This window comes from Pagrus pagrus (genome assembly GCF_965226575.1).
Source record: "Pagrus pagrus genome assembly, chromosome: 1".
Classification (NCBI taxonomy): domain Eukaryota; kingdom Metazoa; phylum Chordata; class Actinopteri; order Spariformes; family Sparidae; genus Pagrus; species Pagrus pagrus.
The window spans coordinates 26,817,933-26,845,138 of record NC_140185.1 but is presented as its reverse complement, the minus strand read 5'-3'; the positions used below and the strand labels follow the sequence as shown (position 1 = coordinate 26,845,138).

At 39.2% G+C, this 27,206-nt stretch overlaps 1 protein-coding gene across 3 annotated transcripts in view; it reads left to right on the top strand.

Annotated features, from left to right (window-relative positions):
• Positions 1 to 27,206, top strand: part of LOC311273248 (CUB and sushi domain-containing protein 1-like) — a 396,934-nt gene that overhangs the window by 361,085 nt on the left and 8,643 nt on the right. For all 3 annotated transcript variants that reach the window (XM_084380198.1, XM_084380197.1, XM_084380199.1), the window contains 14 exons: positions 1,208 to 1,396; positions 3,200 to 3,376; positions 5,689 to 5,874; positions 12,366 to 12,542; positions 13,091 to 13,276; positions 19,440 to 19,613; positions 19,716 to 19,782; positions 20,416 to 20,522; positions 22,113 to 22,186; positions 23,084 to 23,195; positions 23,300 to 23,479; positions 24,007 to 24,069; positions 24,850 to 25,011; positions 26,836 to 26,948. In XM_084380198.1, coding sequence (XP_084236324.1) covers positions 1,208 to 1,396; positions 3,200 to 3,376; positions 5,689 to 5,874; positions 12,366 to 12,542; positions 13,091 to 13,276; positions 19,440 to 19,613; positions 19,716 to 19,782; positions 20,416 to 20,522; positions 22,113 to 22,186; positions 23,084 to 23,195; positions 23,300 to 23,479; positions 24,007 to 24,069; positions 24,850 to 25,011; positions 26,836 to 26,948 — 1,967 coding nt within the window. The remainder of the gene's footprint in view (positions 1 to 1,207; positions 1,397 to 3,199; positions 3,377 to 5,688; positions 5,875 to 12,365; positions 12,543 to 13,090; positions 13,277 to 19,439; positions 19,614 to 19,715; positions 19,783 to 20,415; positions 20,523 to 22,112; positions 22,187 to 23,083; positions 23,196 to 23,299; positions 23,480 to 24,006; positions 24,070 to 24,849; positions 25,012 to 26,835; positions 26,949 to 27,206) is intronic.

Below are 27,206 nucleotides of genomic sequence, written 5' to 3'. Positions count from 1 at the left end.
GTGTGTGTCTAAATAACATGCATGCACACACACAAACACACACACATATACACACACACACACAGTTGGGTACATGTCCAGAGACACATTCCTCTCCTCTGCTAACCATGCGTGGTCGTTACACTACAAGCCTCCCCAGACCTCTGGTAGTGGAAAAGTTATGATATACTAAAAGACGCACACACACACACACACACACACGTATTCAGCACAGTCATGAGGACAGATCAATACGACATAGTTGCTCACATGGGTTTTCCATTGAGGGGATTCGTCCTCGCTTGCTTGCTTTCTCCATCTCCCTCATTTTTTCTGTCCTCTCCCTCCCTCTCCCTCCCAGCAGCAGCTGTCAATTATGAGTCTGAAACTTTCTTTGTTCCCATAGGGCGCCAGACTCACACACACCCATCCACCTACGCACGCACACACATACACATACCCAAGTCCCCCATGGACTTGAATTTGAGTGAATGTCAGTCTCCCCAGTGACATATGGAAAATAAAACTCCACTTTTATTCGACTGGCATCCATCCAGAGAGCAGAGTAGAGTTAGAGTAGAAAGGACCAGAAGAGAGAGTAGAAAACTCCAGAAAACAGAGCAGTGTGTGACGAAAGAGAAGTTTAGAAAAGACCAGAGCAGAGAAACAGTGAAAATCTGAATTTGTGACAGGGTTTAGTGCCCTAAAAAGAATCCAAACACGTCCTGTTTGTTCTGAAAATGTTCACTTCCAATTTACTGTATAGTGCACTGAATTCACAGCCCTCAATTTTGAGCCCAAAATAAATATATAGTGCCCTTACAAATTCCCACAATTGAAAGAAAAAGTGGCATCTGTGGCATATTCACTAGTCTCTACTAACAGTCCCATAATGCAGCTTGTCTCATAGTGCACCTGTCAAGGATGACACAAGATGATAATCATTAATAAGTGTCTCAATTAATCTCAATTTACTGCTCACTTCAAAGTAAACTGTTGAGTGTCAGTTAAATAGGAAGTAGTGAAATCATTTGTCTCTTCTCTTCTCTTCTCTTCTCTTCTCTTCTCTTCTCTTCTCTTCTCTTCTCTTCTCTTCTCTTCTTTTAGCACAATCCATATCCATCAATATCCATTTAAATCCATCGGACCGAAACCAAATGAAGAAACTCTCCTGCCTATAAGAATTATTTAAATTGTTCCTAACAATGTCTTCTGCTTTCTTCTGCAGTGGTGAACTGTTCGGACCCTGGCCTGGTGGAAAATGGCGTGCGCCAGTCTGGCCTACGTTATCCAGAAGTCTTCAGCTATGGTGTAACTGTGGCCATCCACTGTAAACGAGGCTTCTACCTCCTGGGCTCAGCTCTCCTCACATGCCAGCATGATGGACGATGGGACCGACCGATCCCTCATTGCCTAGGTATGGAAAGACAAATACAGGTGGTATTGAGATAAAAAAAAAAAGACAATACAAATGAAAGAGACAAATGAGACAGAAGCAGAGACAGAACGAGCGATAGATTAACATTCATAGGCCTGTAATGAAAATATTTGTTGTATTGTGAAGAGGTTACAACTTTTTAGAATTCTTCAGAGCAAAAAATGTCCACAAAAGTTTGTCATTGGTGGATTTCTATTATTTTTTCTTTATATTTGTGAGGAAAGCCATTTCAGGAGTGAAATGGCTTGAAGAACCAGTGGGAGGAAGATGAGGAGCGAATGAGAAACTGAGAGAATAAGAAAAGGGTTCAAGGTGGAAAATGGGAGGGAGTAATCATAAAAGGAAGGCAAGAGAATGAAAGAAAGAGGCTTAAAGGTTTGAGCATGTTTGTGTGTGTGTATGTGTGTGTGCAGATAAAAAGGGGAGCATGTGTCTCTTAGGGCAATAGGCGTTCCTGTCAGAGAGCTACCATGGCTGATAGAAACACAGAGATTAAACTTGAGAGCGATAGAGAGAAGGAGACTGATTCAGAGATAGAGAGAGAAACACAGAGAGGCGACCAGGACGACGACATAGTAACAAAGAGGTAGAGATGAGGAATCAGACAGAGAGGGAGTGAGGGGTAGACGCTGCATTACATTCGAGAAACAAGGTCTTATCGAAAATTGGGGGGAGAGGGGCGATGACTGAGGGGCAAGGAGAGGATGGAGTAATATAATTTGGGGGGTAAGGGGAGATATCGGAGGACCAGTCATTTGGCAGAAATAGAAAATCGAGAGCAGTTTCATATCTGTGTCCTCCAGAAACCTGTGCTCTGTAAAACGTCGATTTTTCCAAAATTGAAGAAAAACCTAGAAGATTCTTTTCACTGATGTCCAATGCTTTAACGCCATGGAACGATTTCTACTAGTTCTCCACAAAGGAGAGGGAGAGAGGAGAAAGACTCCCTCTATGTTTTCTAGCTAAAGGGAATTTAATTTGAGATGAGTTATTGGTTCTTTCTTTCTCTCTCAGGCAATTCAATTAAACTCAATAAAAATAAGCTTTACTGGCATGACTTTATACCGCCATACAGTGCAAGTAAAGCTGTGCAAGTTATATTGTAAAATTGGAAAAGCAAAGCGTGCACCACAACATCTTTGGTGGGACTCCTGCCGCGGACATTTGTTGCATGTCCCTCGCTCACTTATGGAAGACCGAAAGTGCCAAGATCAAAAATAAACAAAGAAATGAATAATGACTCAATCAAGGCATGACATTTTAATTCTGATTTTGGAAGTTTTAGTTCTCAATACTTTCTCCCCACATCTACTGTCTATCTATAAAACTACAAAAAGGAAAGAGTAAGCAAACAAAATCCACTGTTTAATATTCAAATTGATAACAGATTGGTAGAAACAATGTCTGGTAAATTGTTACTTTAAAGACATCAGAAGTGTTTCAAACTCAAAAAATTTTCTCCACACAATATTTATCTGCTGTCTGTGTATTTTGGACAGCAAATTGCAAAAATTAATTCAATCTTTGATGTAGTTCACAGAGCGATCTTTCTTTCTCTATTCCCTGTGTTTGTACACAAACAGGCACACAGAAACACCAAACAATTGTGTTAATCCTACCCCTCCCTTGCTGTCACCCGCTCCCTGTGGCTGCCTCCCACAATGACCCAGCTGCACCATCTAATGCAGGAATATCTGGAATCTATAGTTGGACACAATCAGACACTAACACTTCCCTCCTCTCTCTTTCTCTCTCTCTCTCAATCTGTCACTGTCTCTCCAGCTATTTCCTGTGGTGACCCCGGTGTACCCCCTAATGCAGTAGTATCTGGAACCCGCAGCTGGACGTACAGTTCAGTACTGCAGTACTCCTGTCTGCCTGGAGGGGTGCTGGTGGGCAACGCAACTCGCCACTGTCAGGAAGATGGCACATGGAGTGGAGCGCCACCGTACTGCACTGGTAAAGACGCACTGGTCAATAAAGCAGCATGCCAACTGGTTTCCAGCTGGTAGAATTGCAGAGAGTAGATATTTAGTCAGTTACGCTGTCATGCATATTGATACAGGCTGTTCTAAATGGAAGCATGTCGGCTATCTGTTTCACAGCATGTTTCTAAATCTAAAGCAATAATCCAGCAATAACAAACACTGAAATCAACTGCGTCTATACTGCAACTGCCAAGAGGGAAATGTGTATCATGAAAATACAAGAAATTAGTTTTTGATGAAAGTGTTTGCAGAGAAGCTTCTATACTGTATGTATATCTTCAACCGTCAAAACAGTTGCCACAGTAAGCTTACCAGAAGATGATGCTATACATAGATCAAGCCACGTAAGTACAAATAAAAACTACAAAACAACAAAACTTAAAACAAAATCTCTGTTGAGTTTGTGAGTAAAGAGATAAAACTGGTTCAGCTGTCAAAAAATAGTATCATCCCATCTGGTGTAACAAAAATTGAGAGATATCTCAGAAGAATGTCAGTATTAAGATATCTTCAGTGTGTTGTTGCTCCAGCATTACATACTGCATAATGTCAGCTGTAGCCTTTTAGGTTACTCTTCACAACTTGTAAAATGGCACAGAGGCCTAAATCTAGCCACATGGGCATGTGTTACAGGAGAATTGAAAGTTAGTTAACATATTTGTTAAGTGGGCTTACTGATAACTGTTCGCTCCCCTCCTTACACATTACATACCTTTTTCCCCACAAAAATTGATTTTAAGAAAGCATTTCAACATTTTTCAACAGTCTTTATCACAGCAATATAAAAAGTCCAATGATTTTATTCCTATTGCTATTCCTAAAGGGTGCATTGTGTTAACTACATCACCATTTGACAACCATGCCAAGTCAATATCTTGAAAAAGAAGTATTGTCATTGTTAATGTAAGAAATTAATTTACAAATAAAGAGAAATGGACTAATGTGGTAAAGCCTTGTGCTTCTTATCAATCTTCAATTTAATGAGAAGAAGAATACATTTTAAGTGTCTCAGTTGTCATTACATGAATATATGAGTTAAATACAAACACAGATCTGTTGACAGAGAATATTTTGGTATGACATGTACACATGGGAATAGTCACACCAAAACCTTGAAGTAACATTGCATTTGCTCTATTTCATACAATTGTCATAAGTCACATGGATTCTCTCATGATCATGTCATCCAACAGGAGAGCACCAGATGATATGTGGGTAATTTTTGGTCAATGTCATCCATTATCTCATTATTATTTAGGAAGTCAGGAATCATCTTCTCTGCTGACATAAGTTTGCCAAGTAGAAAGGACAGTGGGTGACCATATCAATGCATAAATTAAACATTCTTTTTAGACCGAATCAAACATGATCACAAACGTGTTGCAAGTATAAAATCACATTGTCTGAACTCTATGTAACCTGGCTTGAGCTGCATGTGTAAGAAATATCCGGGGGGAATTAGGTGTTTTTACTACTCAGGTTCTAAGTGCTGCTCTACAGTAGGCTTACGCAGATCCCTCAACACTACAACTGATCGTTTCCAAACTCAGCATCAACTGTCTCAACAGTTGAAATGCAATAAGCTTACTCTGCTGGCCTCAGAATAGAATGCTCAGCGGGGCAGAATCCATCCTGCAGCTGAAGACCTCATTGAGATGCAAGACGCCACATTTGGAGCTGTACCCTGTTAAACTCACAAATCCCCACCGATGGAATTTAAGCTCCTAAAATTGTGACACGCTCAGTGCTTTTAATGCTAGAACAATTTGGTATAGCCTAAATGCAAAGTACAGTTCTGCAAAGTTTGTGTGTCTGGGTGTGTGCTTTTACTATATATATATATATATATATATATATATGAGTGTGTGTGTGTGTGTGTGTGTGTGTCACTGTATATGAAAAGACTGAGTAGGCAAAATATTTGTGCATTTCCAACATCACAAATGCTTTTTTGTTGATGTTGAGGCTGTAGCATGGATGCACACATATATTTTTAGCATGCTGGCCCCAGTGAGAGACGACCTCTTAACCCTGTGTTTTACCATAGAGTTACATAAAGCCTGTAAGGAGCCTAATGGACCTCACCTGAATGCAGCTGTTGTTTCACGTTAAGTGCATCGAGTGTATTCAGAGTTTCTGTGCATGTGGTTATATGTATTTCTATGTTTCAAGTATGTCTCATACAGTAAGCACTGTGTAAGGGGTCCTTGGTTGCTTCAGTGGTGTACATGTGTCTGGCTGTTGGAATGGTATATTAACTTTATGTCTCATTTCTCTCTACAGGTATAAGTCCGGGAATCTGTGGAGACCCAGGGATGCCTCCCCATGGTGCCCGTTTGGGAGGGGAAGAATTTAAAACCAAGAGCTTGCTGCGTTTCAGCTGTGAGGCAGGATATAGTCTTATTGGCTCAGCGGAGAGGACCTGCCTTCACAACAGCACCTGGAGCGGCACGCAGCCTGTCTGTCAAGGTAGGAAAGCATGGCAGTGGCTTTACATGACTCTAGTAGTGGAGTGTAGCTATGTACATTTCCTTAAGTACTGTACTTAGACAGGAACTTTGCAGATTTTCAACCAGCTTCGTATCACTATAATTTCTTCTGCACCCAGAGCCCCCCACTCCTTTGCCAGCAAAAATCTTCCAAATGTGGCAACTACACATTGTACTTCCGCATTTTTGAATGCCAACGTCTACAGACACAAAGAGTGTAGTCACATCGAGGGAGAGAGCCCCCTCACAATTTGATGAAACATGAACCACAATCCTGTTCGTTATCTATTTCTCACCTAAAATGTTTTCAAAAGCATATTTCAGTTTACTTTTTGTTCAGCTGTAATACGATACTGTTAGTTGCAGTACATCACCTATCAGAGTGTTTAGTGATCCGGTGCGTCACAGTGCATCCTGGTTGTTGACGGTATTCTAACTTTTGAGCAAATGGACATGCCACAGTCCTTTTTCTCTGTTTTCTATATTTATGAAAAAAAATATTTGCACCTTTCTAGTGCACAGACAGCGCAGTTTTAGGCAAGGGCCATCTTGCCAAGTATATTAAATTTATGGAACTTTAGACCTCTATTCCACTACATCTAAATATTATACTTTTTACTCTGACATTTTTTTGACCACTTTAGATACTAGCTACTTTTAAGAATACATTTTTTGTACCCTTCCTGTCCAGTTAAAACCATGTTTCTCCAAATTTGGTGATTTTGAAATTCTATTTTTTAAGTGTTCCTCTGAGGGCTGATTTTATAGAATAAAGCCTTAAACATCTACAGCAGTAAAAACCAACATACACATTAATGCAGCAGTAAAACATCATAAATACTAGTAAAACACCAACAGGGACTATATAATCTGCACAATATGTACTTTTACTTCTATAGTTTTAGGCAATTTGTTTATAATACTTACATACCTTTACTTAAAGAAGGTTTTGAATGCAGGACTTTTTCTTGTAGTGGGGTATTTTTACAGTGGAGTACCGCTACTTACACTTCATTGAAGGATCTGAATATTTCCTCGACCACTGCCTGACTCATGTTGCTTCATAAAATTTGACTCTATTGAAAGAAAAATCTTTAGATGCCTGTAATGCAACTCACACTTCAAGCAGCAAGAACAGATCACAATTATTTTATACAGTAGCATCATCATAACACTTGGAGTTGTAGTCTTGAAATATCAAAGCAGTGAATTTCTCCTCGAGTCAAAACAGATATTTATGGGGCTGTTGTGTGTGGTGTTCTATTTATATGCACCATTTATTGACCCTGTTTTATAGAAAAAAGACTGCTGCTTCTTTTATACAAGGGGCTTGGATTTGACAACATAGCATATGCTGAACTGTCTGTTTAGAAAGCATCATGCATTTTGATACCAAGTTATCCTTGTCTCATTTGAGGTTACCTTTGGGTCCCAACCCAGATACTATAAAACACTGCTGTAAAAATAAACATTGCTGTAAAATGAAGCCGTGCAGATTTGGTATAAACCCACAGTGTATTTGTGGCATGTGGACTTAATTATTCAGCATTTTATTTGAAAATAAATCAGCTCAGCCTCCAAAGTTGAACAGCTTAATCTCTTCTTTGGAGGCTACAGTAGCATCAGGCTACTTGGCATGCTAGTGACAGTAAGCAACTAATCCATTACCAAACATAGCTTAGAGAACATTACATACATTATACACTGTATATTGTAATTTATATATTTTGTGTAGGTGAAATTTACACATTGTTTGGATATAGTATATATGAATGCACTGAAATGGTTTTAAGTGATAAAGTGAAGTCGAAATAAGTATATATATGTATTTAAATGTTTACTATGTTCATTATTTAAGTGTATAGGTTTCACGTGCAGTTAATCGCTGCAGTCTGTAATTCACACAACACACAATAGCATGTTTTCTACCTTTTCGCCATAAGAAGTGATCTAACATGTTGACAAATGTTCAAAATGTGCAATTGTCTTTCAATAGAAAAAAAACTCACACTTCACATAGTGTAAGAGGTTTATGGAATTAGCTGTTTGAGGCACAAATATGAAGATTCAGGTGTGTGTGTGTGTGTGTGTGTGTGTGTGTGTGTGTGTGTGTGTGTGTGTGTGTGTGTGTGTGTGCGTGCACGTGCGTGAATGTTTATATCAGTGCGCCCCAGATACTAAGGATTGAAGTGTGTCACTCCTCACTGACTGAGCTGGATGTTCCACAGCGCTGTAGTAATAAAGTGCGTCCTATACAACAGCAGTTTTCAAAGACACTCTTTAAACCCCTGGGAGTTTAGGGGAAATTAAAGTCAGTCCCCATAGTGCTGTAGAGACACTGAAATCCTAAGCTGCTGCCTGTGTTGCCTTCCTTTTTTCCCAACTTTGTGTGGTAGGCTGAATAAGACACTGCTGACATTAACTCCATTGTAGTCTGACGCAGTCTTAGGATTCACTTAGATTGATGGGCTGTTCAAGCAGTAATGTGAGGAGTGAGTCTTACAATTTCAGTGTATTTCGCTATGTATTATCATCATCATACTAACTATAGAGTACTGAAAAGCATTAAAGTCCGAATTAAATAAATGTCAAAAATCTGCAGTACATCTACTCACATATCTGAATTTATTTGGCAGCCTTTATTTAAAACATTTCATACTAAAATGCCATGTATTTTGTTCAGTCATTTTCATCTGCTGATTCATATAAAACAAAACAATGCAAATCCTCAACCCAATCCCTAGAATACATGTTGGTATTGTACAGTTCTGCAAACCACAGATATGTTACATTTGTATGTTTCAACATTTCTACAATCCCATTTCCAATTTTTAGTCCTACCTCTCACTTTTTGAGAGCCCACTTGTCCCTCAGAACAGAGTTTACTAGGGGTAGTGGTTGAGATCTCCCTGTATGAAATGGGACAACCCTTCATGATCCTCATACGTCATCAGTTGTTGTCTATGGTGTTGTCTTGTGTTACGAAAACAATCTCGGCATAATCACAATGCCATTTGCCATTTATCTGATGGAGATGCATGGATGCTCACAATTCGTTCACAACGTCACGCTATCATTCAAGTGGTCATATGAAAAAGAAGACTGCGTCATTATGTGGCTACCAACTGTACCCTGCCAGTCTGCACTGATATTAGAGGAGTGGTACCAACTACAGCAACTTCAATGCTGGACTCAAGTCAAATTTCAGTCATCATATGCCATCAAAGGGGAAAATTCAACATTTAAATACATCAAAATACGGGGATGTCATGCACAAATCAGCAATGTCATCTTAGTCAGCTAGTTAGCCACAGAGACATCAGCAAACTAGTAGTAACTGTTTTATGCTTATCATGAAGAAAAGGAGCACAATACATGTAGCCCTAACACTAACCAGGAGACCCTACCTCCAGGGACGAACACACTAACTTTAAAGATATGGCTAAACTGTAGGGACAAGGGGTGTATTGGGATTGGGCCTAAGTATCATATGGATATGTTGAAACTTTTCATTTTTTTACATTTAAGTTTTCAATTTTAAGTTGTGACATCGCTGTGGTTAAGGTCTGGTTAGGTATAGGCACAAAAACCAGAAAGCTGGAAAATGTCCAGACATCACATTAAAAAGATCCACTGGTTTTGCATTACAAATGTTAAAACGTCACCTTGAACAGTGGTCTTTCGCTTGACAGCAGTCTAGCGAGGCTCACAACAATCCCCTCCTCCAGACATGACAGTCAGCTCCTGTACATGTAATCTGAAGGTGATATGACACATACTGTACAAATGTTGATATAAGTATGAAAATAACAAATTTAACATAGCCATGATTTGCAAAATGTATAATACCAACTTTTTTTCTGGCAACTGGGCTGCAAAGTAACTCTTAGAAAATGTTTTTTCAATCAATCAATCATTCAGAAAGTTAATAGAAAGCCATAATGTGATTTTTCCTTCATGCCAGCAATCAATATTTCAAGATTGTATCTTATTTTGGAAAAAACAACCTTCCCCCAAAAGTAAAACTGCGAGACACAGGACTTTTAGACTTAATTGAAGTAGTTGTGCAGCTTTGTAGACAGTGTGCGGTTGAGACTCTATGACAACAACTGAATTTTTCCTTCACCTTAGAGGTTGTGTCTGTTTGTGTGTGTGCATGCTGGTGTCTGTGCTTGTGTAACACTAATTATTTATGGCTGTCTACAGTTGTTTTTCATTAAGCTAATAGTGGTTAAAAGCTGATTCAGAAAGGATGAGACATCTATCACTGAGACACAAACACAAAGAAATCCATACACACATCCATACAGAAACACACACACATGCACACTATTGCTCACAGCAGACATAGTGATAATACTCGTAGACACAAACGTAGACACACACACACACTCTTGGACGGAGCTTTTAAGGGCTCTAACTAATGAATGAGTCAATAGGTGTTTGATTGTCAAAGGCTGTCAGCTGTCATGATCTGATTAGTGAAATGTGCTGTGGTTGGTTGCTAATTCCTGTCTATTCTGTTAATGTGCTGTGCCAGCGTACTAAAGATCGATGAATCACTAGTTCAGAAAGGAGACATAGCCACCCCCCATCTGCATTCTTGTGTCCTCCCAGACAGTTTTGTTTTACAATCTACCAGACCAGCAGTAGTTCAAAAACAATGAAAGCCAAGGATGGATAAGGATCCTTGTCTTTCCAAAAAAAAAAAAGAAAAAAAGTTGTTGCTGCTTCTTGTCCCAGAAGAACAAAAGGAATACCCTGAGATTCACCACAGGAACAACACATTTTAGAGGCTTTAGCGTTGAGCCCGCTGAAACAGCTGTGAAGACAAACACCAGCGTGCCTTAATGGAAGCTGCATGTCAAGCCTACAGCTGATCTCAAATTCTCAATATGCATTCTCTGTGCTCTCATTGCTGGGACTTTGTTCTCCCCGAGATAACTCAGGAAGGACACTGTCCACAAGAACTGACTGATAATTAGCTTTACAACCCTGCTGCATGACCAGTGTTTCCTCTTTCTGTCACTTTCTGGCTGTTTTATGACATCTAAACCGTGGTCACCATACATATTTTCAGACAGCATGTCTTGGTTTTTAAGAGGCCGAACCTGGCAACAGAAGCCTGTGCTTGGAGCAGTTTAAGGCGTGGTTCCTACACACCTAAATGGGAATTTCTTAAAACCAAACTTTTTCTATGCATTTTAACCTTTCAGTCACACGTAAACAGAAAATGGACCTTTACTCCAAAGATACAGAGGAGTTTCAAAATAATCCATTATCAGTGTTTACTTCTGGCAGGCAGATTTTTATAGACAATAACGCAGACGCCCACGTTCACTTCCTAATTGGGTCTTATCAGTGTATGCAGCATCACTGGCAAATTTGAACTTGGAGTATGGTATGATAGTGGAGTATCTGAGTTTGTACACTGACAGACTGGATGTTATATTCTCTATATTTAGAAAGACACAAACTACATTAATAATACAATGATGGAAAAGAGAGACAAAAAAGGCTGCTGTGACGCCCCTGCCTCTTTTGGCTACTGGACAGGCTTCTTGTTGTCATTTTTCTGTTGCAAATGCCAGTGGGTGTTGTGGGGCTGCTACTCATTGGGAACACCTGGGCCCAGTGCTTCTTTTTCTTGGTTTATCTCTTCTTACAACACAGCACTCCCCACATCACTCATGCACACATGCTAACTCTACTGACTGACTAACTTTCACACATTATTTTTGATCTTTTGAGTTAACCACTTTATTTTCCAACATATAATTGGCTTTCTGCTTGAACATCTTGTTATGCCTTCTGTTTTTTGTTTAATCGAGGATTCGGTGAAGTGTAGTCACGTTTCACTGCCTCGTCATGTTTGTCCTGCTACAGGAAAAAAATCCTGTTGCCTTGGTACCTGTACTCAAAACTAAAAATAAAAGTAAGTAAAGAGCAGGGAAAAGTAAAAATTGCTCATAGTATTTTCTGTAACTGAGAAACCAAGCAGAGTATGCCATCTGCTTCCTGTTTACACCAGCATGCTCATGCTCAGTGTACATGAATGGTAATTTGGTATGCGTTTTCGATGTTAGTATGGACGGAGATTATTTTTGAAACAGTACTAAAATGCTCATTTTGATGGAGATCTTTTTTTTAAACTTATTTTTCAAAAATGCCCTTGTATGTGTGGTCTAGACCTGAGGCTCAATGTTGTAGCTGTATTACCAGCCTCTCGCATACAACTGGAGTACTGTACATCTGCCATTCAGTGCTGGGAATCAGTCCAACAACCTTTAGTTATTAATCAGCCTCACTACCTCCAGGACACATTTAGAGTTATTTCCAGCTGACTCCGGTGATAATCTCATTATTGCAGCCCACAGCTGATCAGCCTTGAGTGACAGCAAGACAGTATTGCTCACACTGATATTATCACTATGATTAATCACCGCTGTTTAATATTTCCTCATTTCTCAGCTGTATCCTGTGGTAACCCTGGCACCCCAGCCCACGGCAGAATTGTCTTCAGTGATGGCATCACCTTCGGCAGCTCGGTGGCTTATGCATGCTGGGAAGGCTTCAAAACATCAGGCCTGACCACCAGACACTGCACAACAAATGGGACATGGACAGGACAGCCCCCAGACTGCACTGGTAGGTTATAGGCTCAATATAATTGCTTCACTGTTACTATTATTGTTATCATTAGCAAGAGGTGTAGTCATTTTTATGCTTCATGGGCATTCATTAGCTATAGCACTACAAGTACTACTGCAAATAGTATCAATGTTGGTGCATGCATAGTGTTTTTTAGTAAACAATTCAGGAGGTGTATAATTTGTGCATGGACTGGTCAACCTGCTGCTGTGTGCTGTGCTGCTTTGTTTTTTTGAAATTTCAACTTGTTAAGCTTAACAGAACAAGTCAGAGATTTAGGGGAAAGGAGAGAAATAAGGTGGGAGGTAGGTGAAATGAAGCAGGGTTGTGCTTCGGGGAAGTTAGCATTGGCAGTCTCTGAGAAAGTTGAGCAGGAGGACGAGGTTAAAGGGCCAGCATGGAAAAATAAAAACATCAGACTACATTCAAAAGCACGGTGAGTTATCGGTGCACTACAACACTACTGTTGGACTGCTGGAAACAACACCATCTGACAGATAAATATACACATCACATACTGTATCCATTTCTCTCATCTTCTTCAGTGATCATTTGTGGTGACCCTGGGCCATTAGCCAATGGGATCTATCTAGGAAGGGAGTTTACCTACAACCATACAGTGACCTACCGCTGTAACCCTGGTCACCTGATGGAACCACCTGGACCTGGACCCAGCCTTCTGCGCTGCACTAAAGATGGAACCTGGAACCAAACCAAACCCAGCTGTAAAGGTAAGAAGAGCTGACACTCTAAATGACTGCGGCCAAAGTGATGCCAAAAACTAACAGTAATTTCCTAATTTATCTGAAGGTGATAGTTAGTACAGAATGTCAGAGGGATTTGATTCATTACTGTCCAGATAATGCTTGTTCATGTCTTTGACGCCAGTAATTGTCCAAAGTAAAAAAATATGTATACATAGCCAGTTTTGCACCCATTTTGCATAAGCATCCCTTAAATCAAAAATAAAACAAGTATTTTGAATAATACTTAATAAATCCTAAACAAAAACAAGGCCAATGTAGTAATGTAAACTAAAGAATAAGAAATACAAAAAAGAACATAAAAACAAAAAAGTAAAAGCCCAAGGCCAAAATTTGTACAACAAACACAACACAAACAGCAAACATCATACTGCTTTTTAAAAATAGTTTAGTAGATTTAGTAACAACCATCAGCAGCAACACTAAATAAACAAAATGGGACTCAAATATGGAAATAAACTATATGTCATCCTATAGAAATTAAAATGTAAAACTAGCCATGTGGACAAGCCACTTTTAATGACCATGAATGAAATATTGAGAGATGATGTTGACGTCACATTATTAACGAAAATTTGATTTTAAAGCTGCTGTAAGCATTATTTTCTGATTATAATGAGTGTCAAATAGCTCTGTATTCCAATAGTAATCACTGTTATAGAGAGTTTGGCATGTCTTTCCTCCCCTGCTCATGCAAGAGAAAACACATGTTCTGTTACCCCTGCCCACTTTATCCAATCAGGAAACAGAACTCCTTAAAGAAGTAGTCTCGTCTGCTCAATTAACATTCAGTGAGCAGGATCCTCCTGCTCTGGTACCTATACTAGCAATGGTGAAAGAGAGGAAGGTTCCAATTCCAGCACTGCCTGTGATGGCGTGATGATGCCAAACAGACCAAGGGATGACAAAGGCTTGAAGAAAGAAAGAGGCAAAGAGAGCTGCATCAAAAAAAAAGAAAGGAGTCGTGCAGGTGGTGACGCAGAGAGGAGGGAGGGGACTGCAAAACAGACAGGATGTTAGCTAAAACGACCACGGCAGCAGCTTTAAGTATCATTTTATCATTGATTTAGTGATACTTTGCTGTGTTTGTCTATGACATGCAAACTACTGGAAAGTTTTCACAAAGTATTTCAATAGCCTGAACCCAAATAGCACTTAGCATTTTCTTAGATTGTACACTGCAATTGAACACCATATATAACTTTAACTGGAGGTGGTAAATGTGTCAAGTCTCAATGAGTCAGAAATATTCTAATAACATGGTACCTAACACTGAAGAATAACAATGGCAGTTATTGTTAAAGATCTGTACAACTGAAGCAAAAAAACAATCAGAAGAGACAATTTAAATAAGAGCAGCAGTGTTTTAATTCGAGCTGCTACAGTAAAATAACAGATTGCGACTTCAACACTACATTAGACAGAGGCCAGGGGAAGTTTAACATTGCTCCTTGCATTTACCGAGTGTTAAATTAAGGTTTATTTCCTGACACCCTTATTTTTTCCACAAACACAAAGAGGAAAATAAAAAAAAGAATGCATTAAAATGAAATGAGTCACAGTTTTACAACAGCCCATATTTAGAGTTTAGACTGTGATACTCAACAACAGTAAAAGGGAATGTTTCCTGAGATCCTCCCTGCCGCTTCTTCCCACAAAGAGAAAATCTCCTGCTGGCTCCTGCAGTTGCAGAGGCTTTGAACTGAGATGAAAAAACTTAGAAAGCCGGCAGAGAGGCTACTGAGAGGAACCAGATAGAGAGATGCAGAGAGAAGGAAAACAGAGAAGTAAAAGAGACTGTAGGTGATAGAGAATGAGACTGAGGCCGGAAATTGAAAAGAGAAAATTAGAAGGAAAGGGGAATAATGGGAGAGATAAAGGTGTGAAAATGCTGCAAGTCCTTTATCTCTTCTTGTTTCTCTTCCTTTTGTTCCTCCCCAGTCTTTTCTTCTTTGCCCTCCTTTGCTCCCCACTTTTCTCCTCTTGTTTAAGTTCTTCTTCTCCTGTTCATGTGTTTCGGTTCAGCTCCCCTGTTTTCATCCCCTCAGTTTTCTCACACTTCAAACAATCCACAAGTCTTCATTTGATCCTGTTTTGGAACAACAGCTCCTTCACACAGACATACACACACGCACGCACAGGAACTTATTGAATGAGGGAGTTGTAAGCCATAAAAGTGTAGCTTGACAGGCAAAATGAATCAAGTGAGGAGGAAGGAGAGAATGAGCAAGCGAAGCAATGAAGAGGAAGCATTGGGGAAGGAGGGAAAGAAAGAAGGCGTAAAGGAGGAGAAAGGGAGAGGAAGTATCGAAGGGATGAAGAGGTGTAGTGGAAGAAAATACTAGATAACAGCTAAAGAAGACACAATAAAGGGTAATGCAGAGATTAAGAAAGAAAGAAAATGGGCAGTGGAAAGAGAAAGAGTCAAGTGGATGAATAAAAAGGGGAAAAGAGAGAATGTGATGAGCCATCAGTGGGGCTATAAGGAGTAAGCGACAGAGCAGCAAGTGAGAGGGAGGAAGCGAGTGATGGGAGAAACAAAGAGAGGCAAATCAATACCTGCCCCCAAACCTGTAAACACACAGTGAGAAAAGGGATTAAGCCCATAAAATGTGTTGGCTGGGTGAATTGCGCCAAGAGAGATATGCCTAAAAGACGAGGGAAAGGGAGGGAGAGGCAGTAATGGTGTGAGACCAAGAGTGCAATGGAAGAAGATAAAAGAGGAGTGGAGCTGGGGCAGAAGGACGGGGAAGAAAGGTGCAATGGAGAAAAAGAAGAAGGGCTGGAGGGAGAAAAAGTAGGAAGACAGAGCGGAGGCAGGGGACCAAAGTGTAAGAAAGAACAGAGTGTAAAGACGTGAGAGGAAACAAGTAAGGGTGGGGAAAGCAAAAGAAGTCAATGATCGCAGTGACGGAGGGAAGAGCAAAGGTGCGCAAGCAAACAGGGATGAGAGTTACTCCTCCACACTCATGTGAGGCCAACCCAGTCTATTCACAACAAAGGAGACACGCAAAGAGAAAATAAAAGAGTTCAGAAACCCTTAATTACAGACACAAGTGTTCGTTGGGCATCAGAGACCTGCAGAAATATTGTTCTGGAATATTAACTGCTGAAGTCAATAAGAGTGTTTTATTCTATTTTTAGTCAGCTGGCGTCTGATCCCTAACAACAAAGTTGTTTTTAGAAAACACTCAATTATTTATTTGAATCTGGCGGCTAGCCACCGGCTATTGTTACTGGAGTCACACAACTAAAAATAATTGAGGCCAAGATTTAAGAAAGTGGATTTGGAAAAGTCTTGTGTGCAGGTGTGTAGATTTGTTCTAACGAGACTAACAATAAGCAGAACACGTTGTGGAGTGGAGAAAACTAACACAGGAGAAATGAAACACTTTTTTTGCGAGTCTGGGAGGATGACTTTGGGGAGAAGCAAGGCTTCTTCAGGACACTGGTGACATACCAAGCTAGAATTAGTCAACTGATTAGTTTGCTGCGAGCACCCCCAGTTGCCTGGAAACCATGATGATACAAACAAAAGATGTTGTTTTAGTTGTTCCAAACAATTTTTGTTAATGACACTTTGATTCTGCATCCAAAAGGTTGTAATACAACAGAGAAACGGCAAAGAGACTGACAAATAAGAAGATTAATGGGGAAAATCAGGAGTTATCAGGAGGGATAAGGCAGGAGCAAAACAAATTACAGAAAATAGGAATAATCAAACATAGATAGAAGGAGGATGTCCATATGGTGTATATGAAGTATTATTTATTGAACAACTTTCTGTCCATAAATTGATCTGTATGTTTTTTTCCTGTGTATTGCTGCAACTGACTATATACACATCATGTATGAGTTGTTTGTGTGTGCATGTCTGTTTGTGAATCGGTGTCTCTCTCACTCTCTGTATGCTTGTGTGCACTGTATATCATCATAGCAGAGTGAATGGAGCGTGAAACCATCTGTCTCCTGGTTAGATGAGAATTACACTGACTTTATTAGATGTTTGAAACCATGCAGATGGTTATCATTATCTCAGGGAGTTAGGCTCATGCACGCACACACAGATGTTTATCAGGGTGTTATGAAGTTATATGCATAGACATCTCACACAGCACACGCACATGTGTGAACACACGCAGGTGCATGCAATCGTATATGCGCACTGTGGGTTCTTAAAATCTTGTGAAGCTGTTTAAACAATATGTTCTCATATTATCATAAACTTCATACTCTGTATTTAACAGATGCTTTTTTAATGCAAATGAATCGACTTGATCCACTTGACTGTTTGATATCAGCATTTGTGTGCACATGAGCAGTTATGAAATCAAGTTTCAAAGTAGCTGTAGGTTTGTGTGAATCATTAGCATTACATAAATAGCAATCCCACATAGCGAGTCTCAAGTATAAATATGTATTTCTTCCTAAAATCCCCAATGTAGGACAGCATTTCAAAAGAAGGAGGTTGATGGGAAAGTTGTGTTTTGTATAATATTGCCAGCATATAATTTAGCAGACTTGAGGAAAACAATATCACAGTTAGCTCCCAGTCGAGTGGAAACAGAAATGCCATCACAGAAAAATGCAAATGTCCTTTCAGAAATTCTCAGTCCATATGGTGACCATGGATTGTCTTTAAGGCAAGAAACTAAAATGTGGTGACCTCGGTCATCTGCTGCTTTAAGACAGTAAATACCCATATGGTGATCACTGCTGACAGCTACTTTTGCTGTTCCTTGTTTTGACTTGATGTCACATCTCCCATGTGGAGCCATTTTGTCATATAAAATTGTGACCCCCTTTTAGGAGGCACATGTTTACTCTACATCAGAGATTAGAGAGGGGGAAAGCCAGAGTGTGGCTCATTGGTCAGCATTATGTGGCGTTTTCCTGCTTTTCGCCTAGTGTTTGCCGAATATGACATGTCTGGATTTTGTAAATGTTACAATTTCTTCAAAGGTTCATTGTTTCATTTGTTGGTTCATATCTTTCACATCTTAGGGCTACGTATCCACCAGGGACAGGTCTAAACTGTTGTTTTGTCTTTGTGACTTTGACAGTCTGATAGCTAATCATTTTATTAGGTGTTGATTTATTTGTCTCTACTGAAGATAAAATCGCAGATGTTAGCAAAGGATCAAATGAAGTATAAATATCCCACTGGAACAATATTAGGTCTTGGTAGAATACTGTTTGTTTAAACTGTTAAACTGTTTTGTACTGCTTAGAAGGAGCAATATCAGAGTTTAGAAATACTCTATGACAATTAAAATACATGTATTCAGATATTTATGTAAGTAAAAGTACAACGGTTTTGCATCAAGATATAGTTTAAGTACCAATAGTATTGTATTATAATTGTTGATGCATGAATATTTGTATCACTTTAAAGGAGACTTATTATACTTTTCCATTTCTCATTTTCCTTTCCTTCAGTGTTTTATATAGGTTCCAGTACATGCAAGAGATCTTGAGAGTTCAGGTCAATAATCGGCACCAACAGAAGCTCCTCCTCCAACAGAAAACGCTTCTTCCGAAACACCTCATCAGTAGTCCCACCTTTAATTCTGTGAATTTCTGACATCACAACATGCCACACATTTGCTAATTTATGCCTAGTAGCTAGTTTGGCATATGAGAATTAATTTGGCTCAACTGCTCTGTTGTTGTTTGTGGTTCTGGCTCAGGCGTATGTGAGCTGACCAATCAGAGGAGACTGGGTATTTTTCGAGGGCGGTCTTAAAGAGACAGGAGCACTTAAGTACAGGACTAGAATAAATGTTTTTGTTACTTATTCTCAGCAGTGTTCATTCTTAACTGGTTGGAGCCTACACACCGTATACTGTTTAGTGCATACTGTAGAAGCTAAGCTAAGACAGATGGTATTAAATCTAACAGAAACACACCTGTCACAGGCAACAGCTGTATTTGGTTAGTGCAAAACTGAGAACCTGGTGGAGAGAGCAGACAGGTTGTGTACCAACACATATGCACACACACACAGGAAGGCCAGTGCAGAGATTCCAGCATAGGACCTTCATGCTCCTGAGGCAGCAGTGTAAACCAGTGTCATTCTGACTGCCATCATTTCTGTATGTAATCTTTTACATCTGTGTGTGTGTTTTAGTGATCCAATGTGGACCTCCTCCTCAAGTTCATCATGGGAAAGTGGAAGGAACCGACTATTCATGGGGATCAAGTGTTAGCTACAGTTGTTTCCATGGTTATCAGATGTCCACGCCTGCTGTGTTGACCTGTGAGGGGAATGGGACGTGGACAGGAGACGTACCACAGTGCCTGCGTGAGTTAGCAGGGCTGATGCTTAGTTACTTGAACCATTTCCATTTTCAGAAATGTTAGCAGTTCACACAAAGTCCTGAATGTATCTGTTGTCTCATTGAAGCTGTCCTGTGTGGAGATCCTGGCTCTCCTGGAGGAGGATTCAGAGAAGGGAACATCTTTTCCTACCGGTTAGTAGTTAGATTTAGCAATTGCCAACTCACACAGACACAGTTTTTCATTTGTTTATTTATGGTAATTTAGATGAGTGTGCAATAACAACACGCAATTAGTGTTGCAGAAAGGCTATGAAGCTTTGTGAAGTACCTTTGCTTGATTAAAATCATTTGTACAAACTTTGTGGGGCCCTGCTGTGGCTGCTTTTTTAATCACCATAATGCCTACAGACATATTGTCACTCAAACAGGATTGTCACATTGGCTGTAATAAACTGAAATGATGCTGATAATTATTCAAGACTTAATGTGCATGCTTCACAATACAAGAGTTGTAACGTAAAATGTGTAGTCACTCATTATAGGGTTGTTTTTTTCAAAATGTACCTAAAAATAGATTTGACATGTTTTGGCCCAAGTCTGGATGTCATTTTGAAACATTGCAAGGACAAAATACATTTTGGTTTGTGAGCAAAACAAGAAAACAATGTAGGCCAAAGGTTGAGGTGGTTAAATAAACAACTGAAGAAAACTGCCCTACAGACATCAACCCGTGATCAGGTGGAAACAAAGCCATGTTTTATTATTGCTCATTACTTCTCATTGTTATTTTTCTGTGTGTAATTAACAGTGTGTTTCCCTATGCAGGTCAGAGGTCAGGTTCTACTGCCATACGCCCTACTTGCTGGTAGGCTCTGTCTCCAGAGTCTGTCAAGCTGATGGGATTTGGAGTGGCCAACAACCAGCCTGTATAGGTAATGAAAAAACTACCACCACAATAACACGAAATCCCTTCTGGCCTCAAACTCACTTTGACCGCATGTGTTTTATCTAATCAGTACACTGCCATGATGATGATTAGATTAACGCTTAGGCTGTGAGTGAAAATTGGAATGAACAACAACCATGCTATTTACTATAGGCTAAAGTTACCGTCAAGGAAAGTCAGATCAGTTCATACAACCTTGAATGACAAACAGTAAATGTCATCATATGGCATTTACAGTATGTAGTGACTCTGCATTACAGAGAACTAGCATCGAACAAAAAAGGGTAGATAACTGTGGTGTCACATTACGGTACAAGTTTTAATTTCAGTCAGTCGCGACGAATGACGAATACATTTCTTAAAAATTGCTCTGTCATGACTGACATGAAAACACTCACTGGGAATAAAATATTTTTTTACAGTACAAAGCTCCCTTGTGCTCACATTTGAAGAAAATAATGAATATCATAGTCAGTAACACTCCTAACAACCTGCTGCATTGGACACAGAAAAATATGCATCCATTAGAAAACAACATAACTAGAATTGACAGAATGTTTATGTAAATCTGAAAATTACATATAACATACGGACATTTAATTTACTTCAAAGAAAAAAACATTTCATCAACAAGTTATGAAAAATATTGTGTGAAATGAGATTATTGGTAAATAAGATTGTGGAGCTTAGTCCTGCGCTTATTTTAGCATTAGTATTCCTGTGCAGATAGAGCTGAAGATATTATCTAATCAATAGATGAAGTGTGTAGTTTTGATGTCTGCATTTGCTTTCTACAAAGATTTTATCTTGGAAAGCAGCCCCTTCATTTTTTGATGTGAAATTTAGGTTTTTGTGGCAACTTTTCTAAAAGCATGAAGCTTATTCTGGAACAAATTGTGATAAAAGATGAATAATTGTGTATTAGCTGAAGTGGAAAAGCAGTCTTGTAGCCAAACCATGGCAATCACAGAACATCTGTCATGTCCTCTGCTATAAATAACTGTAACATCTGTCATAGATAACTATAAAATGTATCCACGGTGGTACCATCATGCCCTGACCAGTACTGAATTCTTCTAATTTTCTTTGTTAATTGCTGCTGTATAATGTTAGTCTATTTTTCCTATACATTATTTTGAGTACTACAGTACAAGCTCCAACTTGGGTGGAAACTAACAAAGAACATTGTACTGCATTTTTGCCGAACTAATACCTCACTTCAGAATTTCCATTTTGTGTGGCGTTACACACTCAACCACACTTCAGAGGAAAATGTTGTTCTTTCTACTTTAATACATTTGGCCATGACTTATGTTTCTTCAAATTGCTTCGCAGATGAAGGCTTTTTATATATATATACGAAACATCTATGTCCATAGAATACCTTTTGATGCTCCTTTGCTATGACTGAGTTCTAGTAGCTGCTATATACTAATCTGAGTGGAATAAGTAAAAGTTTAAGTGTGTAAAAGTTGATGACAGGAGTGCACTGTAGCTGTGTTAAGAACATTGATAAGCTTATATATGAAATATCACAATGCTTCTTGTGTGTGTATGTGCGTGCCTGTGTGTGAAGACCCAGCCTTCAACAGCTGTCGTGACCCAGGAACTCCAGCCTATGGTATCCCGGTCATGGCCCAGGGCTTCCAGGTAAGAAATACATCCATTGACTGTGTACTTAATAAGACTACTGTATAATTCTTCAAATTACATAAAACATAAAATGCATGCATTTCTTTATTTAAAGTTATACAAATGTTAAATTGCAACTTGCAGAGCTATGTTGGTAAGAAGGTTTGGTTTCAATGCTTAGAAAATCAACTTGGCGAGGAGCTGTTAAAAGGATGCAACTATGAGTAAATGAGACCAATAAAGAGACCATGAAAATAAATAGCACGGGTAATTTACTGCTTTTATGTGATCTAAGGATGCACCAAGGCAGGTATTAAGGGGGTTGCAATGATGCGAGCAGGTTGACCAAGTGCATGAATAATAAACTCCATCTCATTTAAAAAAAAAGAAATAAAGAGCCAGCAAACTCTTTACATACAGGTCAAATGTAAAGGCTAGTTTGGAAGAGGCAGCCAGATTTCTAGGGACTGACTTTTCAGATGACAGAGAGAGGCAATATTTTCTTTCGTCTTAGGGACCAGGCTGTCGAGGACATAGATAAGAACCTGTTGATGGAATAGATTGGCCGCACAATTCATAGTGGAATTTAAGCAAACATGCAAATCCTTCAATTTGTGGAGGTATAATTGGATGTAATCCACATGTCATATTTCCCCTGACATCCTTACAAAGGGAGGAAGGGGTTTCCAGCAGATTATGGAGCACTTACATCCACTAAAAGAGATAAAATGATTTTTTTTTAAAAAAAGGTATTGTTGTTAATTTCCTTTTTTTTTTCTCCTTTTCATTAATTTTCTTTAATGTATTTTGACAGTACGATTATTTTAATTAAATGACAACTGCTGCAGTTCTTAAGAAGCTAAGCCGTTAACAGCAGATAAAGAGGAGTTTTTATTGTGCGTTTACATCCTGTAGGTTGGCAGTAAGATTTCCTTCAAGTGCCGCAAAAACTACCACATCCTCGGTTCCACCACAAGAACTTGCTTAGAAAACCTCACCTGGAGTGGAACTCAACCTGAGTGCATAGGTAAGACTTAACTTGTCTGTTATTACTCTGTGGACTAAGATTATTTGTCCTTATCATAGTGTGGAGTTTGCTCTTGATGTTTATATCTCTTCCCTGTCACTCAGCCCATTCATGCAGACAGCCAGAGACCCCCAGTAATGTAGATGTTCGATCCATGGACCTTCCTACCTTGGGATATACGCTGATCTACACCTGTCAAGATGGCTTCTATCTGGCGGGGGGATCAGAGCACCGAACCTGTAAAAGTGATGGGAGATGGTCGGGCAAACCCCCACTCTGTAAAGGTATTCAGATCCTATCTTGAAAATGCACTGCTTGTTTAAAATGGGCTGATGCTGAGTCTAATATCTAAACTGAATGTCACAATCCCATATGGTTTAAGATAAATACAGATTATCACCCTGATTTTACTGCTGTGCTCTTTTAAATCAGCCTCAGGCATTCCATGAATGCTCGGGTGATGTTTTATTATTTGTTTCACCACATTCTCACAGCCCTGTCTTGTATTAAAGACAAGGAGCGGATGGCTATGAATGCTGTGATGTATGATAACAAAACAATCAGGTTTAAAATCAGACAGGAAATAGACTGCCAGCTGTTTTCTGCTTTGTGTTTTGGTTCTTCTTTGTCTGTGGAACCCCAGAAGTGACAAATGTCAATGTAATGGTCAATTGGATTTTAATTTTCTACATTAATACTTTCTCAGTCCTGTCACACATTAAATCTGTCATCTCTCCAACCCTATCTCTTCTGAATATATTCTCATTAAGCCAATGAGCTAAACTAAAGTCATTGCTATTTTTTGTTTCAGTTGGAGTGAAAGTCAATCCCAAAAGCAGAGGAGAGTCAGATGTCCAGAAGAACAAGATTCGAGGTATGCAGAATAAACAACAACACACATACATTGTAGTACTTGAACCAAAGATGTAGTAGTGTATATCTATTTATTGCACTTGCATGTTTCCATGGCAGTTTGTCCTTGAAATGCTTTTGATCATACTGTCTTTTATTAAACATGATCGTCACAAAGAATTTGAAGAATGGCTCTTATGGGAGGAGATTGTCCTGAGTGTGGGCTACAAGGGTCTTCTGTCTGCGCAAGAAGTCTTGTTTTAGATCTATAAGACAAAAGATCAGACTAAGTAAATAAATCAGTGAAAAAGATCCAGTTGCAATACCTTGTAATACCTTGTAAGTTTGAAGTAGGATTTTTTAATCAATACATGCATTTAGGAGGAGAAAGTGAGGAGAGACTAACACCAGAGAAAAAGACCAGAGTTGTGTGATTTTTTTCAATAACGCTGAAGCTGCTGAGTTTTTGAATAAGTCATAGCTGTAAGTGTGGGATTCAGACAGGCAAAGACCAACCCACTAGAGCAGTCAATTATGAAGGAACCAGAGGTAGGTGTGTTGTGTCTGTTTCTTGGCAAACAAAAAAGGGGAATCCTAATGCTCACCCTGTCGAGGCTTTTAAAATTGCGGCTGGGAAAAGATTCAAAGGTTGTGTGATAAGAAATGTATCCTTTTAAACTAAGATAGTCACCTAATGTCGCCTTTTACGCTTCAAGTCAGTGGTGATAAATGATGATTGGTAAAAAAATGTCAAACAAGCTTTAAGCTTCTTCCTGTTTTTGTTCCTGTGTCTCCATTACAGTTCCAGTGGACGTGTTCTCTCCAAACTCTGAGTGGAGTGGTTTTTACGAGTATCTGGGAAAGAGACAAGCCACCACATTTACAGTTACCGGGTTCAACACTACCAGTGGTAGAGTTAACGTCACATTACTGGAGACCAGCGGAGTGTCAATCAGGCTCTCAGGTAAAAAACACCACTGTTATGTAGAGTCATTCAAAATCATTTTACACTGTGTAACTTGACAAAAGACCAACTAGAATGTCATACAGTCACCTTTCAGAGCTATGTCAAGCCTAATCCAATATCAAATAAAACTTTTTAATCGGCTAGATCTAGATTTTGATTTGGATCTGCTTCAAATTGTTTTATAAATCAAGATCCATGCATTATAATTTATGAAAATGTTGCAGAAAAGCCCTATATGGCAATGTTAAAAAGCTGAGGAAAAACTGAAACTGTCCCATCATCCGGATTTGCACTAAAAGTTAATGTGGTCTATTGTGGGTAGAGACCCATTCTCCATCCAAGTTTTGTGGAAATCTGTTGTGTAGTTTTTTTTGTAATCTGATAAACCAACAAACAAACACAGGCAAAAACATAACCTCCTTTGCTGAAAATGTACATGAAATAGAAAATACTTTGACCCAATGCCCCCGAAGATAAGCAGAAATGGGAAATGGATGGGAAATACATATAGTACTACAATGATAGCAAAAATACACAAGGCATTGTAATACCCCCTTTGTTTTCAGTGAGGTAAAAAGAGCAATCACATCCCAGAAGTTGAAGATTTACAGACTTAAAATGCAGTGTAAATAAGACAGAGTGAATTACTCCTGTAGGTGTAAACACACATGAGGTTAATAAATAGCTTTCATTCACACTCATTAGAGAGGCATCACTCATATCTTTACAAAAAATGGTGTGATTCCTTATATTTCACGCAAGTACATTAAAATTTGTATAACATTCACAGTCTGCGAGGCAGGTGCAAGAGCTGTAGAGCATACAGAGTAGATAACTGGTCATTAATATGTTCAATAATATAACATGCAGGTGCACTGGTTGGAATTATGAACCACCTGGCAGGTTATGTGACTGGGCCCTTCTACATCAATGCATCCGCAGTCACCACAGCAGTCTGAAGGGCCAAATTATTACCTGAGTAACAGAACCTCCCACAGCAGTGCTCCACCGCCATGATGCATTTTTTATTCATATATCCTGTAGATACATGGAGTGTATTATATGACTGGCAGGTTCACAAAACAGGTAAAGCTGCAGTCTTGAATCAAAACCTCCAAAATAGTGCCCCACTGGTGTATGCTTTGACATTACACAATCAATAGTTCAGATTGATCATGAAAGATGTTCGGCTGCTGAAAGAGACAAGAGCTCTCAACGAATAAAATGATTTCATTTTGAATGTGTGATATTTATTTAACATTGACTTGTCATATTGAACAGCAACAGTTTCTGTGTTGGCACTATAGTTAACCAAGTAGAGACATGTAGCTGAAGGGTAAATGTCACTTTTTTCCCCACTAATGTGTCAGGTGCATGGTGAAGGAGGTGGAGTGTGAAAATTCAAAATGTCATGTCTGCTTTTCTCTGTATGTCAATCAACCTGTCTGTCTGTTTGCCTACAACTCAGTCTGTCTGTCTTTCTGTTTGTCAACTCCCATGGTAGCTTTGCCTTAATGTCTTTTTTATGTCAAGTACCAACACAAACTTATGACACTGTGTTAGGCCATTGTAGGTAAACAAAAAATGTATGGAGCTGAGGGAGAGGGGTACAATGAGTGTTTTCCTTTTTCTTCTTTTATTGTGGCAGCTTCAACAGTTCAATTTGATAGTTTAATTAGTTACATTTATTTCATTTGTCAGTCATTACATTAAAAACCTTTGAAAGGAAGAACGAAAAAGAGAACATTTTGTTGACACACCATTTAAATTATGCCAGGTTCAGGCACTGATCCCATTCTTTGTACCGCTCTATTCACACAGGTACCTACAAGTCCGAGGAAAACCAGCTGCTGTTGAAGGTCTACCAGGTGAAGGGGCCGACAGAGCATTACCTCAGCAAGTTTAAAAACGACAACTGGGCGATGGATGGATATGTAAGACAAACTTACACTTATTTTATTATACGAAGCCTTTTAAAAAGTTTTTACACATCTAATAATCACAGTCAGTATCACAATACACAAGTAACAGGAAGGGAACGAATCATTAAAGTCTACAAATGATATTGAATTGTTGCCCTGCCCTACTCTGTAAACAATAAATTGTACGGTCCACACCAATTTACTCAGCCCACTCCCACTATGGTGGAGGGCACATTGAGAGAGAGGTGTATTAAAATTCAAGTCAAATCC